The 14,548-nt window shown below is 37.3% G+C and overlaps 1 protein-coding gene across 1 annotated transcript in view; it reads right to left on the bottom strand.

Moving 5' to 3' along the window:
- Nucleotides 1-21: 21 nt before the first annotated feature.
- LOC113481817 (nucleolar RNA helicase 2-like) overlaps nucleotides 22-14,548 on the bottom strand; it is a gene marked incomplete at its 5' end in the record, with an annotated part of 14,674 nt that continues 147 nt past the window's right edge. The window contains 14 exons of the mRNA XM_026851754.1: nucleotides 22-393; nucleotides 1,245-1,289; nucleotides 2,585-2,719; nucleotides 3,027-3,186; nucleotides 3,389-3,462; nucleotides 4,257-4,376; nucleotides 5,148-5,309; nucleotides 7,023-7,172; nucleotides 8,268-8,413; nucleotides 8,957-9,142; nucleotides 10,065-10,182; nucleotides 11,718-11,896; nucleotides 12,630-12,705; nucleotides 13,962-14,228. Coding sequence (XP_026707555.1) covers nucleotides 187-393; nucleotides 1,245-1,289; nucleotides 2,585-2,719; nucleotides 3,027-3,186; nucleotides 3,389-3,462; nucleotides 4,257-4,376; nucleotides 5,148-5,309; nucleotides 7,023-7,172; nucleotides 8,268-8,413; nucleotides 8,957-9,142; nucleotides 10,065-10,182; nucleotides 11,718-11,896; nucleotides 12,630-12,705; nucleotides 13,962-14,228 — 2,025 coding nt within the window. The remainder of the gene's footprint in view (nucleotides 394-1,244; nucleotides 1,290-2,584; nucleotides 2,720-3,026; nucleotides 3,187-3,388; nucleotides 3,463-4,256; nucleotides 4,377-5,147; nucleotides 5,310-7,022; nucleotides 7,173-8,267; nucleotides 8,414-8,956; nucleotides 9,143-10,064; nucleotides 10,183-11,717; nucleotides 11,897-12,629; nucleotides 12,706-13,961; nucleotides 14,229-14,548) is intronic.

Here is a 14,548-nt window from a genome sequence, read left to right as displayed (position 1 = left end):
TTTCTTTTTTTTTTTTTTTTTTTTGTAATTTTTAAAGTGAAAAGGATCTTGTTTATGACCAGAGTAGTACTGAGAAAAAGAAATCTGAATGACAAGAGTTTTCCGAGTGGTACAAACACAGAGGAATAGCCTATTTTAACATAACATAACTGCAGTCCCACTTTTTCCACTTGTGGATGGTTGAAGTTAACGATCAAATGCTCTTTCAAAACTTCGTTTCTGGCCTCTGCTTCTGAATCTGTTTCTACCGGAGCTACCACGCCGCCCATTTCTGGAGCTTGAGGGGCTTCGGCTGCTTCCTCCTCCATTGCCACCACCTCGCTGTGATTCTACTAACTCAGGTAATTCAGTCGCCACGCACAAACGCCATTGTTTTGAATCTTCCCATCTTGCCTGTTGAAACAAAATCAGACATAGCAAGTTAAATTCTAGGAATGCAAATACAGGCTATTTCATAATTCCTATGTCTGCTCAACTGAAAAGGTGAAATTGTGAGCCAGTATAGGGGATTCAAAAGTTTCTAACTAAAGTGGTCAATACTGGTTTCAAAATTTTAAGCATAAGAGCTACAGCAGTCTGAGTACACCTCAGATCCTAAAGAACAGAATGGAAACCCGCTCACCTTGAGAGCTTTACAGAGCAGCCTCATCAGTAAACTTTCCCCAGCTTTCATTTACTAAGAATACCACTACAATTATTACTGATCACAAATCCACACCCTCCCCTCAATTCCAGAGCCAAACATTGATTTAGAATCCTGTGAATGAATGCTAGGACATGAGGGTATAGAGATGCACTAAGGGAAAAATACCTGAAAGAAAGATGGGAAGTCTATGGAATTTTGGCATGGGAATACTACTTCTGCCAAGCAAAAACCTGGAATTCACTTTTCTGTGGAGAGAATTCTCACTAAAATGAATGGGGGGTGAGGAATAGAAAAAAAAAGCTTATTTTATAGCATAATGAAACTCATTTCCTACAAAGATTAATCCTGCAGCAGTAACAAGGGGTGGGTTGTTCACACCACCACTCTTCTCAGAGCAAAAGTTTCAAGCTACAGGTTTTTGGAGAAGGGAGTACATTAGGAAAGGAACACTGTATGTTTCTTCTGTTCTTTAGTTCCTTCAAAGCCATCCCTTTTGCCACTAGGAAAGGCAGGATACAGGCTACATAATGTTTTCTGTCTAACCCAGTCCAGCCAGTTTCATCTAGTTTGCTGTAATCAGGAATTTCACTGAACATACCTCTACTTCCTTTAGGTCTGCTGCAGGAATATCAAAGCATACACCCTAAAAAAAAGAGAAAATAATTTTAATGGTCTTTTAATTGATTGCAGTTTAAAAAAAAAGAGCCTACAAATCTATGTACTAGAACAAAAAGGTTTACATTTACATTTTTTTAATAAAGATTTAAGATACTTCAAAGTCTTTGAACATTGAGAAAGTTGCATCAGTATTTCTCAGAACACCAAAACTTTCACTTTTAACATTTTCCTCAGATATACACATTTTTCTTTCCTCTGCATAGCCAGTACTTCCAGTTCATATTTTCTTGGCTCTTTAACAGCTCTTTACAGCTTACAACCCTCTTCCATCCTAAAATGTGGTCTTCTGTAAATTTTATTCTGCCAATGAAGTGAGTATCTAGGTTTACACTAGAAATCTGAAATTAAACTACTTGAATGATTAACTATAATACATAATTCACATGTTAAAAAGCTATTCTTTGTCTGAATGAGCAATTTGGAATCTGAGAACTACAAATCTGATGTAGGGAAAACCATCCATAGATAGTGTTCCATACATCAAATACAGAACCATGCTGTGAAGAGACAGAGGCAAGGACAATAAACCAAATCTTAGCAATTAATGCAATATCAAATATCATGTGTGAATGATGCACTAGAAAAAATTTCAGGCACGGGAATAGTAAAAACAGTTCACTGACATAAAAAAGTGTCCTCAAGTCAAACTTAAAATCAGCATGGTCTGGATAAGAAACCTTGTGAACTATATGTGAAATTCATATGGCAAGACATGCAGGTTAACTTTTACACAGAGAGGGAATGTAGAAGAGAATATACACAACACTTAGGACAAGAACTGTTTTTATTTGGAAAAAAAAAAAAGTCTTTGAACTGTTGTTCAACTGTAGGTTGTCCCTTGTTGTAGGCTTTCTAGTTTACCAAGTCTGGGTATTCTCAGTATTGGCTATAGATGTGCTGTGATTTTGATGATTTGCTAAACTAAGTGCCATCAACATCTGCCATATTTACATCTCTCTTCTTTTGGTACCTAAAAGGCACCTGTTCTACCTGCACTCATACCAATCTTAATGCTTTATTACAAATCTCTACATAAAAGTTCATTCAGCATCTGTTTCTGAAGTGTCAAGCAGAGCCCTAAGCCCCTGAGATGCCTGAGCCCGAATAAAACAGACTGAGGCCCATCCTTCTACCAGAGTCATGTCCTTATCAACAGAGCCTGGAATGTGGGGAAAAAAAAGACCAAATATCTCCCCTGACAATTGCTGAGAAAAGGCTACAATCAGAAAAGCTCAGCAGCAAAGATACAAAAAAGCTTACCATTCTTCCTTTGAGGAAACACATTCTGTTCACTTTCCTATCAACACCATCACCCAACAGATCACGGAGTCTTCGCCAAGCATAGCTCATATTATTTATTTCTTCAGAGCAGCGTAGTATCATTGTCACAAATCCCTAAAGAGAAGAAATTGGGCATGCTCCATTCAGTCAGAGGAATAAACTTCAACACATCTATCAGACACAAGAAACCTGGTAATTTACAGTTTATAAACTAAGTTTTCCAGTGGATACTGTTATGGGAGGGCGAGTATACTTATAGCCACTATATTCTTGCTTTTAACTAAACCAGTAGTTCCTAGTGGCTTAAGTACAGTTTCCATCAACAAAATCATTAGGAGACAAATAATTCTCTATTTAAACACCACAGAGGTGTGTTGGGTTTTTTTAGATTCAAGATAAATGTTAAGTCATCCAGCCTTACCACATCTGAGTTCAGCAAGGAGCGCTGTTCAATGGAAGTAGCACCTGAAATGTGTGCTAGAGCTGCAGCCAGAGCATTAACTGGTCCCCTTTCTTGTATTAACAACCGAGCAGATTCTCTGAAATACTCAATAGCAGTTTCAGGAACAGAATCCAGACACCTAAGTAATTAAAGCAGAAAAAAACCCAAAACAAACAAACCAAGCATTATACACTAGTATTTACTAGGGTCTGGAATAGAAGAAAAACAGCAGTCCAAGACTTTAATGGTGATCCATTCAGAGACAGCAGTAAGTTACCCAGACAGCCCATCTGAACTAGGAAGACAGGAAGATACAACAGGGCTTGAGTCACCGAACATACCTGATGGCATCTTTGCTGGAAGCTTTTATTATATCTGTTGCAGTAGGAACACCAACACGCTTGAATGTAATGCCCTGAAATTTAAAAAGCAAAATACAGATGAAGGTTGTAGACCATAAATGATTCAGTTATGAAGAAAAACTACTGGACTCCAATGAAGCAAGCATTTAAATCTATCACTTTTCTTCTTCTTTTCACCTTTTAACTCCCAACTTTTACTAGTGAAAATTACAAGATTAAGCTTGCAGGGAAATGGGTAACACTTAAAAGCCTTTTATGTACCGGGTCAGTTTAAATGATTCAGTGACCTTAAACTGAAATAAATAGAGACCATTTCAGCAGATTCCAGGGGAAAAGACCTACAAATTTTAAATTATTAATTTAGTCCGATTTACTTTGATTTACAATTACACAGGCTTTCTAAATGTAAGTCTGAGTTTCATGTGCCGAGACTAAACTATCTCAACCCAACTGAATACTTAATTGGCAAGAAAACCATATGGAACAGTGCACAAGGTGCAAAAATGGAAGTAACAGTTCTCAGTAAAACTACACATATGCAGATCACTGATCAGATGACAAGTCAGGGTGAACACTAAACTGAAATCCTGCTTATTTTTTCCCATTTCCACAGGTACAATCTTACTGGCATTTGCTGAAAAAGCGTGGGCATGAGAATCTGCAGCACGCTCCCTGCTCCACAGTAACTGACACTGTACCCAAACTCCGCTAGGTAACTGAGCCTCAGCTGGGTGCTTTATAAGCTGCATTTTGTAACTGAAGTACTGAACAAACAGGAAGACTTTAGATGCTACACTAACACATTACATCTCATTCTTCATGATTAGAAGAAAACTATATACTTTACCGCTTTTTGTTCCACATATCTTAACTGATATTCTTCCTTTCGCTGGTAAAAACAGATACAGATTCCAGTCCGTCCAGCTCGACCTGTGCGTCCGGAACGATGGATATAGGACTCCACATCCTTCAAAATAAATACCCTTATGACTTATGTAATTTACTGCAATTTAATCAATTCATTGTATTCACATAATTTAGTACAAGCTATTACAGTTAAGCCTGAGCAATACACAATAATTGCATCAGAGAATTAAATTACAAACCACTGTTTCACTAAAGGCAAATGAATAAGCTTTTCCATAACCCTCTAAAAATCATAGTTTGAAAGCCAGAACCATGCGCACAAAGCAACTAAGTCTTGTTTTGGCATCACCACAAAGAATATGAGAAAACATTTTGAGCATGTATACCTCTGTAACAATCCCACTCACCCTCCTGCACATTAACTTGAGCATGATTACTGAGATATTAATAGCAAATTCACTGAAATATTATCTTGTTTCTTTTAAACTGTCTTAACTTCAGCCAGTGTTCTCACTGTTGGGGTCCTCTCCTCATATATGCCCCTACTTAATGAATTGTTCTTTCAAGATGAACAGCCTTTCTTGACTTCCCACTGCTTCCAGACTTGCAATGACCACACACAGCCTTGAAGGGAGAGGCTTTGAACAGTCTTAATGGAAGGCATTTTAAGGAGACCATCTTTAAACATACTGGAGACTGAAGCACTCTGAAAAAATCCTCTAAGAAACTACCTTCTATATATCAGGACATTTCTTACCCTTAAATGCAATGCTGATAAAGTTTGCATGGTGAATACATCACCTGATAACATATACTACTTGAAAACAAGATTACAGATTATTACAAGATACCCAACATAACCATCTCCTACCTTTGGTGGTGAACCTTGTACAACCAGGTCGACTTCGGGGATATCTAAACCACGGGCAGCGACGTTGGTTGCAACCAGAACTTTAAAGGTACCATTTCTAAAGCCTTTCAGTGTGATCTCTCTTTGTTTCTGTGGAATGTCCCCATGCAATGACTGGCAATCCTGAAAAACAGTAAGATTATAAGGACTGTACCAAAATCCAAGGCAGTGCTCCATTTTATGGTCAGTTTGGGGTACAATATCTTGGTATTTGATAGATACCATATGGCAAGATACAGAACTGAATTACCAGAGTTTATAATGTAGGTGTCTTACAATATTTACTCAGTACTTCTTATTCATATACCTCAAAGATCTTTAACAAAGATAAGAAAATAGAACCGCAACATGTGTCTTATCTCCACCTCAAATTACTGTGACCTATGAAAACAACTATGCCCTAACCTGCCATCCACACCATCTATGCAAGGCTTAGCTGTTTCAAAATAGTCCTTAACAATTTTCTTAGGCCTTCTTAGTATTCATTTAGACATTTTTTACAAAATAGTATTGCTTCTTAATCCTCTTTAATATACTAATTTCCCCCACTACCAATTAAAGAATTAAAATATAAGTGGGTCCTAAAAAAAGAAACCAACTATGGCTTCAAAGAGAATTGTTTAAATCCAAACACTCTGAAAGTCCTTGTGTATCACAGCAGTAACAAGTATCATACAAAATTTGGGGTTTTTTCCTCCACATTTCACAGCTTGCCTGTAGATGGCTACCAGATTTTCCCCATGTAAACAGAGAATGATTTGAAGAAATACTAACACAATGTTAGGGTCAGCACAGAATTCAACAAGCTCCTTTTCAGACAGTTTTGGATTTACTTCAGGTGGTAAATGGAATAGGCATATATTCTGTTAGCAAGTATTAAAATGCTAAAACTGAAACATCCAAGTAATTTCCTTCTCTTACCTGCCAAGATCAGAGTTCTGTACAGCCTATGCAAGATTTGATATCGCTAACACCACCAGTAACATAGGATAAGGTGCCACATTCAGGTTTAGTTGTTACTGAGGTGATCTAGGAGCGTAGGAGAAACACTCCTGAACACAGTTGTAGCAGATCAGAAAACCTTCTCCTTTCCCTAAGAACACAGTGCTGTACTGCTTTCTAGACATAACCCATCTCCTTGATGGAAACACATACAGAAAAAGTAGTTGCTGTGATACCACCACCAAAACCAACCATGCAGTGCCAGTGTCACTACACATCATAGACATTGCACCGCTACATCAACGAGTTAATTTTCCACCAGTGCTAGTGTGTGCCATACCACAAATCTCAGGAATACACTAGAGGTTATTCACAAGAGAGGGCAGATCGAATTCTTTCTGTGTATACATCTTTAAGGTCTTCTTGACAGCTAATGAACATCTTGATGAAAATACAAATATAGACTCTGTTATATTACAACTCTAAACCCCAACTGCCCCCCAACAACACTAATAAATGTCAGCATCACAGCTCAGTAACTGCTATTCTACTATCGTGACCCCTTATCCTAGTAATTCTCCAAGTCTACCACCATTCTTTAATCCAAGACAGCGCACACTACAGAAAAACTAATTCACAACTGTTTCATTTAATGTTAATGAGAGCTCATCTTTTAAGGAAAAAATTCTTTGTAGCCCAGTATCTGTTAGTTTCAAAACTGCCAAAAAGAACCTTTAAAAAAAAAACCAACAAACTAGTTGAAGGTTTACAGCATTATAGTCTTCAGGACTAGGCTGCACTATCTGACCACTTGCCTTATCCATTTTTAAAGCTTCCTTTTAAAACAGAGTTGATACACTTCTCAAAGGTTTTGTTACTTAATATAGATGATACCTGTTTGATTGAAGCATTTAGAGCCAGTTCATTCGCCTCCTTTTTGGTCTCACAAAAGACTATAGTTCTCCCATGGCTGCCACTGTAGACCTGAATGACATCTCCAATAACCGCAGCTCTCTGAGACCAGTGACACTCTATTGCCAAATGCTACGGAAAAGAATTGCAGTGTTTAGCTTCCATGAAAACATAAGATTCTTTTTCAATACATTTGAAACTGTAAAATCCACAAATACTAAAGAGCTACACAGTTTCCTGATGGGCAAAATATGCTAACTCACGTTCCTGGAACATGTAAAATCCATAAGGCTCTTCTGCCCACCACAATTACTCTAACATTAAGCAAAATAATTACAGTAAGAGGAAAAAAAAGATGACAGTGTACACATCCCTTTTTTTAAAGCAAGGAAAAAAAAAAGAGCAGGAGATGTTATATCATTTCTCTGGAGGACAGTCAGGGGTGCAAGATTTTGTCGCAGTTCTATCAACTAAAGCTTTATATCAGGTAAAGTGAAACAAATAAATACAGTTCGTTAAAAAGCTTTTTTAAAGCACAAGATTGATATTCTTGTAATCCCACCGATACAGTTATAATGTATCCAACTGATCTGTCTAAAGTAAACAGCAGTACTTAAGCAGAAAGAGTATCTTATTTTAGCAAGTAAAGATAATTAATTCAGGCTTCTAGCATCTACGTACTGTATTCCTTGCTATGGTATTTACTGCACAGCAAGCTAAGGCCTAGAGAGGCGAGATACACACAGCAAGTTTGAAAAAAATCTCCTGTATATAAAATAGCAGAATTCAGCTGTGATGATTTAAAAGAGCCAGGCTGATGTTAATGTGTGCCTTTTGTTTCCAACTTGGATAAATCCAGATACCTATTTTCTCTGAAAACCAACAAAACTAACTGATAACTGAATCCTAACTCTACCCAAGGTGTCTATATGGTTATAGGATGCTGTGAGAAGAGACAGAGATATCCTAAACCTAGAAACACTTTTGACTAGCTGTAATGTGCCTTATACTTATAAAAAAAAGTATATATCAATATATATTATAAGTATATATAATATATATATAAAAGTATATATTAATATAAGTATATATTAATATATACTTATAAAACCAACTTTCAACATCATTCTGATAATGTACCTTAGGATGGGATGACCATTCATCGCATAAAGGAAAAAGGAAAAGGGAAAAGGCCTGAAAACATTCCACATTAGATAGATTACTCACTTCCACTGTTGTAGCAGCCTTTTGAGTTCTTTTCCCAATAAGGTCAATCTGTTCATATCTAGACTTCATGTATTTCTTAGCCACATCATACACCCAATGAGGGCAAGTAGCAGAAAAAAGCAGTGTTTGCGGATTGTCTTCAGAATCTAAAACACAGAACAATGTTTCACAAACCTCATACGTTTCATCTTACAGATGTATACAAGTTGATTATATGCATTATTAAAAATATGACATCAAATATCAGTACATAAAATAAAGGCAATTCTGCTTTTTAAATTTATGCATTACCAACACCTGGAGAAAAAATACTCTGGAAGGTTAAATATTTTCAAAATTAGGAAAAAAGCTATTACGACCAAAAATCAAATCTATTTTCAAGCCATGAAATGGGTAAAAGACTTCTAATTCCTTTTAACTGGAAGATGTCTCAAGTCCAACTTATAGATAGGTGTCCAAGTTATCTACAGATCCCTAGTTATGGGATTCTAAGCTTTGCAAAGGTCCTCTGAATGTTTCCCACTTTCACAACACTTCCTCAGGTACTGTGTTCACAGTACATTTCCTACCATATATAGTATTCAGTCATTTCTAAACAAAGCCATCTTGCAGCTTGCAGAAATACCTAAATTTTAGCAGACTAAATTATTACTAACATTTCCTACTATTTGTTTAAATATTGAGATTACCCTTCTTGTAGGCAACTCGTAAAATGTCTTCTACTTGCTCAGCAAATCCCATGTCCAGCATCTGGTCAACTTCATCAAGTACAACATGTTTGACCTTGGTAAGGTCCAACTTGCCACTCTGAAGATGGTCTTTGATTCGACCAGGTGTCCCAACCAAAATGTCAATGCCACTTCTCATGAGATCAACTGATAAACAGGAAAAGAGCAGAAGAGGAATTAGCAGTGAACTATGGAGCATTCTCTACATAAAAAACACATGGTAGGTTAGTAATAATGAAACAGCTTCTTAAACCACTCCTAAGTACATTTTTTACAAATGGAAGTGAGAACAAATGGAATGATGAATGGGAGGAGAAAACTTGGGGGGGGGAAAGAAGCCAAAACTGCTAAGGTAGAAGTTCTACTGCTCTTCCTGATGGAATAAAGGTTTCCCATCTCCCTTTCCTCTACCCATGATTTAAATAAAGTGTCAAACAAAGAGCTTCTTTTAACATATTTTGAAAAAAGTTAGCTCTTTCCAAATTGTCCAACTTAATTGGAAATGTAAAAAACACTTTATTTGACCATCTAAATTACTGAAATCACTTCCTCCTGAAGTTCAGCAGGAAAAAAAAAAACATCCCTAATGTCTCAAGATATATTATGAAAGAGCTTATTCTCATTCCCACTCTCATTTTCCTTGTTTACAACCATCAAGATGATAAATTACGCTGTCACAATGAAGAAATGCTTCTCCACCTTACAGATCCTCTAGATATCCCATATGACACAAAAACCCCCCAAACCCTATCACAGATCTAAAACATTTTTAAAAGAAAATACAAATCTTTACAAGAACCTAAACCCAAATGCTCTGTATACACACTAACAATCTCTTTAATTTAAAGTACATGAGTAAACAAGGAACACTAAGAATATAATTGAGATATTCTCAATTGAAATAATATTATTATTTCTTGCCGTAAGAAGATATATTCTGAGCTGCGGAATTCCCCATCAATACTCTCCAGTTCTTGAGTTAAAAGTGTGTGTTTGGAAGGACCCAACTGCATTTCTCAAATATTTCATTCAATTGACATTTCAGTTATTAGTGATAAGTGTCACTTACTTTGTCCATTATATGGAGTTCCTCCATAAAAACAGGCTACTGTTAGTTGTCTTGTGATGTCCTTGAAATCTTTGGCAACCTGGTTTGCCAGCTCTCTTGTTGGACAAAGAACTAGTACCTAGATAGAAGAAAGACAAACATGTTCTCTCAGCATGGCTTCTGCCAAGAAACTGCTAGACACATCATTAGTTTAGGTCTGACCATCTACACAATTTTTTTTTTTTAATCTGGTTTAAATAGTTATCTAAGCAAAGATTAAAGAAACACAGTTTGTCTCTTGTAAAAATCACTGATCTTCAGCACATTATCATCTAGGCAGTCTAACTTCTTTTTAAATGAGATAGACAGGAGGTACTTAGATCTTATTTAGCTCTTGAACAGATCAGCTACAAGTTTTCTTCTACATGCACATATGCTGTTTGAGCAAAAGACTGAAGGATTTGGGTAACTAAATGTTTTTACACATACTCGGTAATGTTTCACAGTCCTGCAGGAAGGTGTAAGAAAGAGCTATCAACTGTCTCTCTGCCTCCCTGTGACTCAGGGAAACATATGTTCAGTCTGCAAAGCTGGTGTTCAGCATGGTTCTGGAACCTGTGATGACATCCCCGCAGAAGGAACCATCCTCTCTTCCAATATACAGGCTTCACCACAAGTGATGGGCAAGCTACTAGCTAGAAGTTTTAACTAATTTAGTTTTTAACATGTGATTGCAGTAATGCTCTCAAACCTGGCACCAGTGGCTCGACAAAAGAACCTTAAAATCCTTGTCCTGTTACTTTTTTTAACATTTAAACACATTACAAAGAAAGTAGTAGTGTACTATGGTACAGGCCTGAAATCCTTTTAAGATTTGTGATTCCCTCAAAGAAAGCTTTCCCTTTTCCTCAAGACTGTGCCAAATCTAGAGCCAGCATTCACATTCAGACAGCCAACATGATGGACAGATGCAAATAGAAGAGCTACTACGAGTTCTGGAATGAGTTTCAGATAATCTATGAGATGGGTGACAAGACAGAATAAACTGATAAAAAAAAAAATCCACTATTAATGGGCATACGATAAGCTTTGCCTACCTAGTTTTGAAGGGCATCATAAGAATTTGGTGAAAAAAAATATACATGGTATTCCCTGTGCAGACAGCTCACAATGAATCTGCATTCTCTGGAGTAGAAGCTTCAACACCTTGTGGTGGTCCTAGTGAAAACTAAGTCTGTTTTTAAAAGCTCCCACTATTTACATGTTTATACAAACACAGTTAAGTGGACAGCTTTTATCAATCAGAAAAAGTCACTAATCTGTTACTAATCTGGGAGAAAAATAAGCATCCAGTAACCACTGGACCTGAAGACGTAAGGTGACTGAAGAAAATTAAGTAAGAACATGTCAAACACCTGTAGTTCCGGTCTCCCTGTAAGCAGAAAAAGGAACTAACAAGTGGATAGAGCTATTGTGCTCTTTACTCCTGGTCAGAGGGTGAGGCAGTGCAGGATGCAGGTAAAGCCAACAAAAACAGCTTTCAAATAACCTTTCACGTGGGTTAGCTTATACCTGCACAAACTTGAAGAACTTTTCCAGAGGGCTAAAAATCTGAATCACTCTTGACATAAGACAAAGCAAAATCAGCATTTTAACTATGCATAAGTTAGTTACCTTTGGTGAACGGCCTCTTCTTTTTTCCTGTGAGTCTCCCTGAAGCTTTTCAGTTAACGGAATAGCAAAAGAGAATGTTTTCCCTGTTCCAGTTCGTGCTTGAGCAATGACATCTTTACCAGTATACACTGGGTCAAAGGTCTTCACTTGCACCGGGAACAGGTATGTCACTCCTCGAGCTGTGACAATTTCAACAGAATTCCTTAATTACGATCATTTCACAAGCGTTCTTGCATACTCTTCAGAGGAAACTACCCCAAGCAGAACTTGCATCAACTCTAAAGTAAATCAGGACTGTATCATCACGTCCGCTGATTTATTTAATCACAGAGGTCATCTGTAAAAAGAGTGCCCTGGAACTGTCCACTTTATTCTCCCACTTCATACCACCATAGTGCTAGCTGGGACAGCTGAAGTTACTAGCCTTTAATGAAAGCCTTCAAGTACTGTGGCTTTACTTATGGAATACTCCCCAGCTATCTATGAAAAGCTCTTTCTTTCATATAAAACATATATCAAAACCACTTCTTCTCTTAATTCATACTAAGCCATGTATAAACTAATGTCAAAGATACTAAATATAACTGGTCTTCCTTTACATACACCAAAATAACTTTTAATTGAAAAATTCTCTCACAGAATTATGTCTTTTTATATTTTTGAGCCTATGTCATTTAATATTCTACCATAAAGGCTGACTGAAGTCTGATTAAAGGCAATACTGCAAACAGAAAAGTCTATGTTCAAAGCTGTATTTAGAGTATGCAATCAGTGCACCTTCCGTATAGCATCCATGCTTGCATACACACAAGCAGAGTGCATCTCCAAGCTCACTGATTGAATATGTTGAGTACAAAAACACATGACAGAGATAATTTACTTTCTGTGGTCACATCAGGCCAAGAAATTTACCTTGAAGAAGCTGAACAGTCCCTTTGGAAATAGAAAAATTGGAGAAAGCACCCTCTTTCTGTTCTTCGGTCATTTCCTGTTAGGTAAACAATAAATCAGGTAACATTCCATATGAACACCACACAACGATCAGAAAATTCAAGGTAATGGCATAGGCACTGGTGTCAGACTCAAGGGTCAAATTTTCAGTGACAGTATCACAACTGTAGCTAAAGACCCTTGTTTTACTTAGTTTCTTATTTCCAAGTTAGACAAAAGTGATCCGTAATTCAAGACTGTTTCATATCTAATGGCATAATCCTATAAATGCAAAACACACAAATTAAAACTCTGAAAGTTCTTAAATAAATTTTAATATTCTATTTTAAATAATTACTAATAGTCTAACAGATATGTTGTAATATGCAGGAATCAGGCTTGATATCTAGCCTATTTCCTACTTCCCAATTAATACAGCACAGTGATTTACAGATATAGAAATGGATCCTCAAAAGAATAACGTCACAGTGTAGAACATCAAACACAATTCATAACGCGTTTCCATATATGTTTTAACAGCACAGCGACTAAAATGCTGAGTGAGGAAAGAATGCTAACCATGGAAACCAGTGAAACCCTGGATGCTTTGTAAAGAATCAATTGGAAGAAGCAAAACTAAACAACAGCAGAACATACAGGTATAAAGACTTTTCAAAACAAATCAAAACAGGTTTCCCTTCAAAAAAACCGTAGTTTATACCAAGCCATTTTAAAGGAACCTAAATAAAGTAGGAATAGTCAAAGTAAAAACATCCTTACAGAAAGGCCTAAAAAGACTTACAAAACTGCAACATCATGAGATTTTATTACATCAAGGACTATTTTGTCACATTAACAATTACTATTTAATAAGATGATACATAAAAACATATTAATGCATCAACTTTTTTCCACTAAAAACAAAGTACTTCTTCATTTCACTAGAGAAGTATTCCTAATACCAAAAAGAAGTCAATGAAACTATATTTGTGGCAATTATAGTCACATCTAATGATGCTGAATCATATTAAAACACTATCTCACTGCAGTTTGTCCATCTGCCAACAGCTACTACAGTACTGGACTGATGAACTGAGAAAAACCATGATCTAGAACTTCAGGACTTTCATAATTCACATTTTTCGCAAATAATTGACAGAAGGGACAGTCCAAGTAGCTTTAAACCCTGAAAATTTATAGCATTCTACTGACGGGGAGAAAAAAAAAGATAATCTGTTCTAAATTTGACCTCGCTGCAAGGCAGGAGTTGAAAGCTAAGTACATCACTATAACCAAATCAGTCATTAGTTTTACCTGCTCTTGTTCACTGTCACCATCACCACTCGACGTTTCGCTCGAATTACTATGACGTTTTTTGCTAGTGGATTTCGCATTTAAGGAAGATAATTTCTTGTTCTCCGGGCTTTCTTCTCTAGCATCACCATTTTGTTTAACTTCAGCCCTCGGTTTCTTGACTTTCGGAGAATGAACTTCATTCTCCGACTGCTCACTTTCATCCGTCTGAGGCCTTTTCCTCTGAGATTTCTCACGGCGTTTAGATTTCTTCTCTTTTTTCTCCTTCTGGTAAGGCATACAGCACCACAGCGGTAAATGAGAAAACACGCACACGATCCAACGGCAAGCAACGGAAAAGACATACAGAACCGCTAAAACTGTTATGCTCTAGTTATTGCCGGGGGAGGCTCATATAAAGCAGCAGACCCCTCTCTGCCCCGGCGCAGGTGCCGCCAAGGGGCATTTTCCTGACCACGAGACACCCAGGCCTTCATTTTCGGGACTTCTCCACCTCCGCGGCTGCACCCTAAAGCGCTCCCCGGGCCGCTGCTCGCCGAGGACGGCCACACGCCCTCCCAGCAGACCCACCACCGCCCCCGGCGGGG

Source organism: Athene cunicularia (genome assembly GCF_003259725.1).
Source record: "Athene cunicularia isolate RWA chromosome 6 unlocalized genomic scaffold, athCun1 chr6_part2, whole genome shotgun sequence".
NCBI lineage: Eukaryota > Metazoa > Chordata > Aves > Strigiformes > Strigidae > Athene > Athene cunicularia.
Note: the sequence above shows the minus strand (reverse complement) of the source record. Positions and strands in the feature narration are given on the sequence as shown.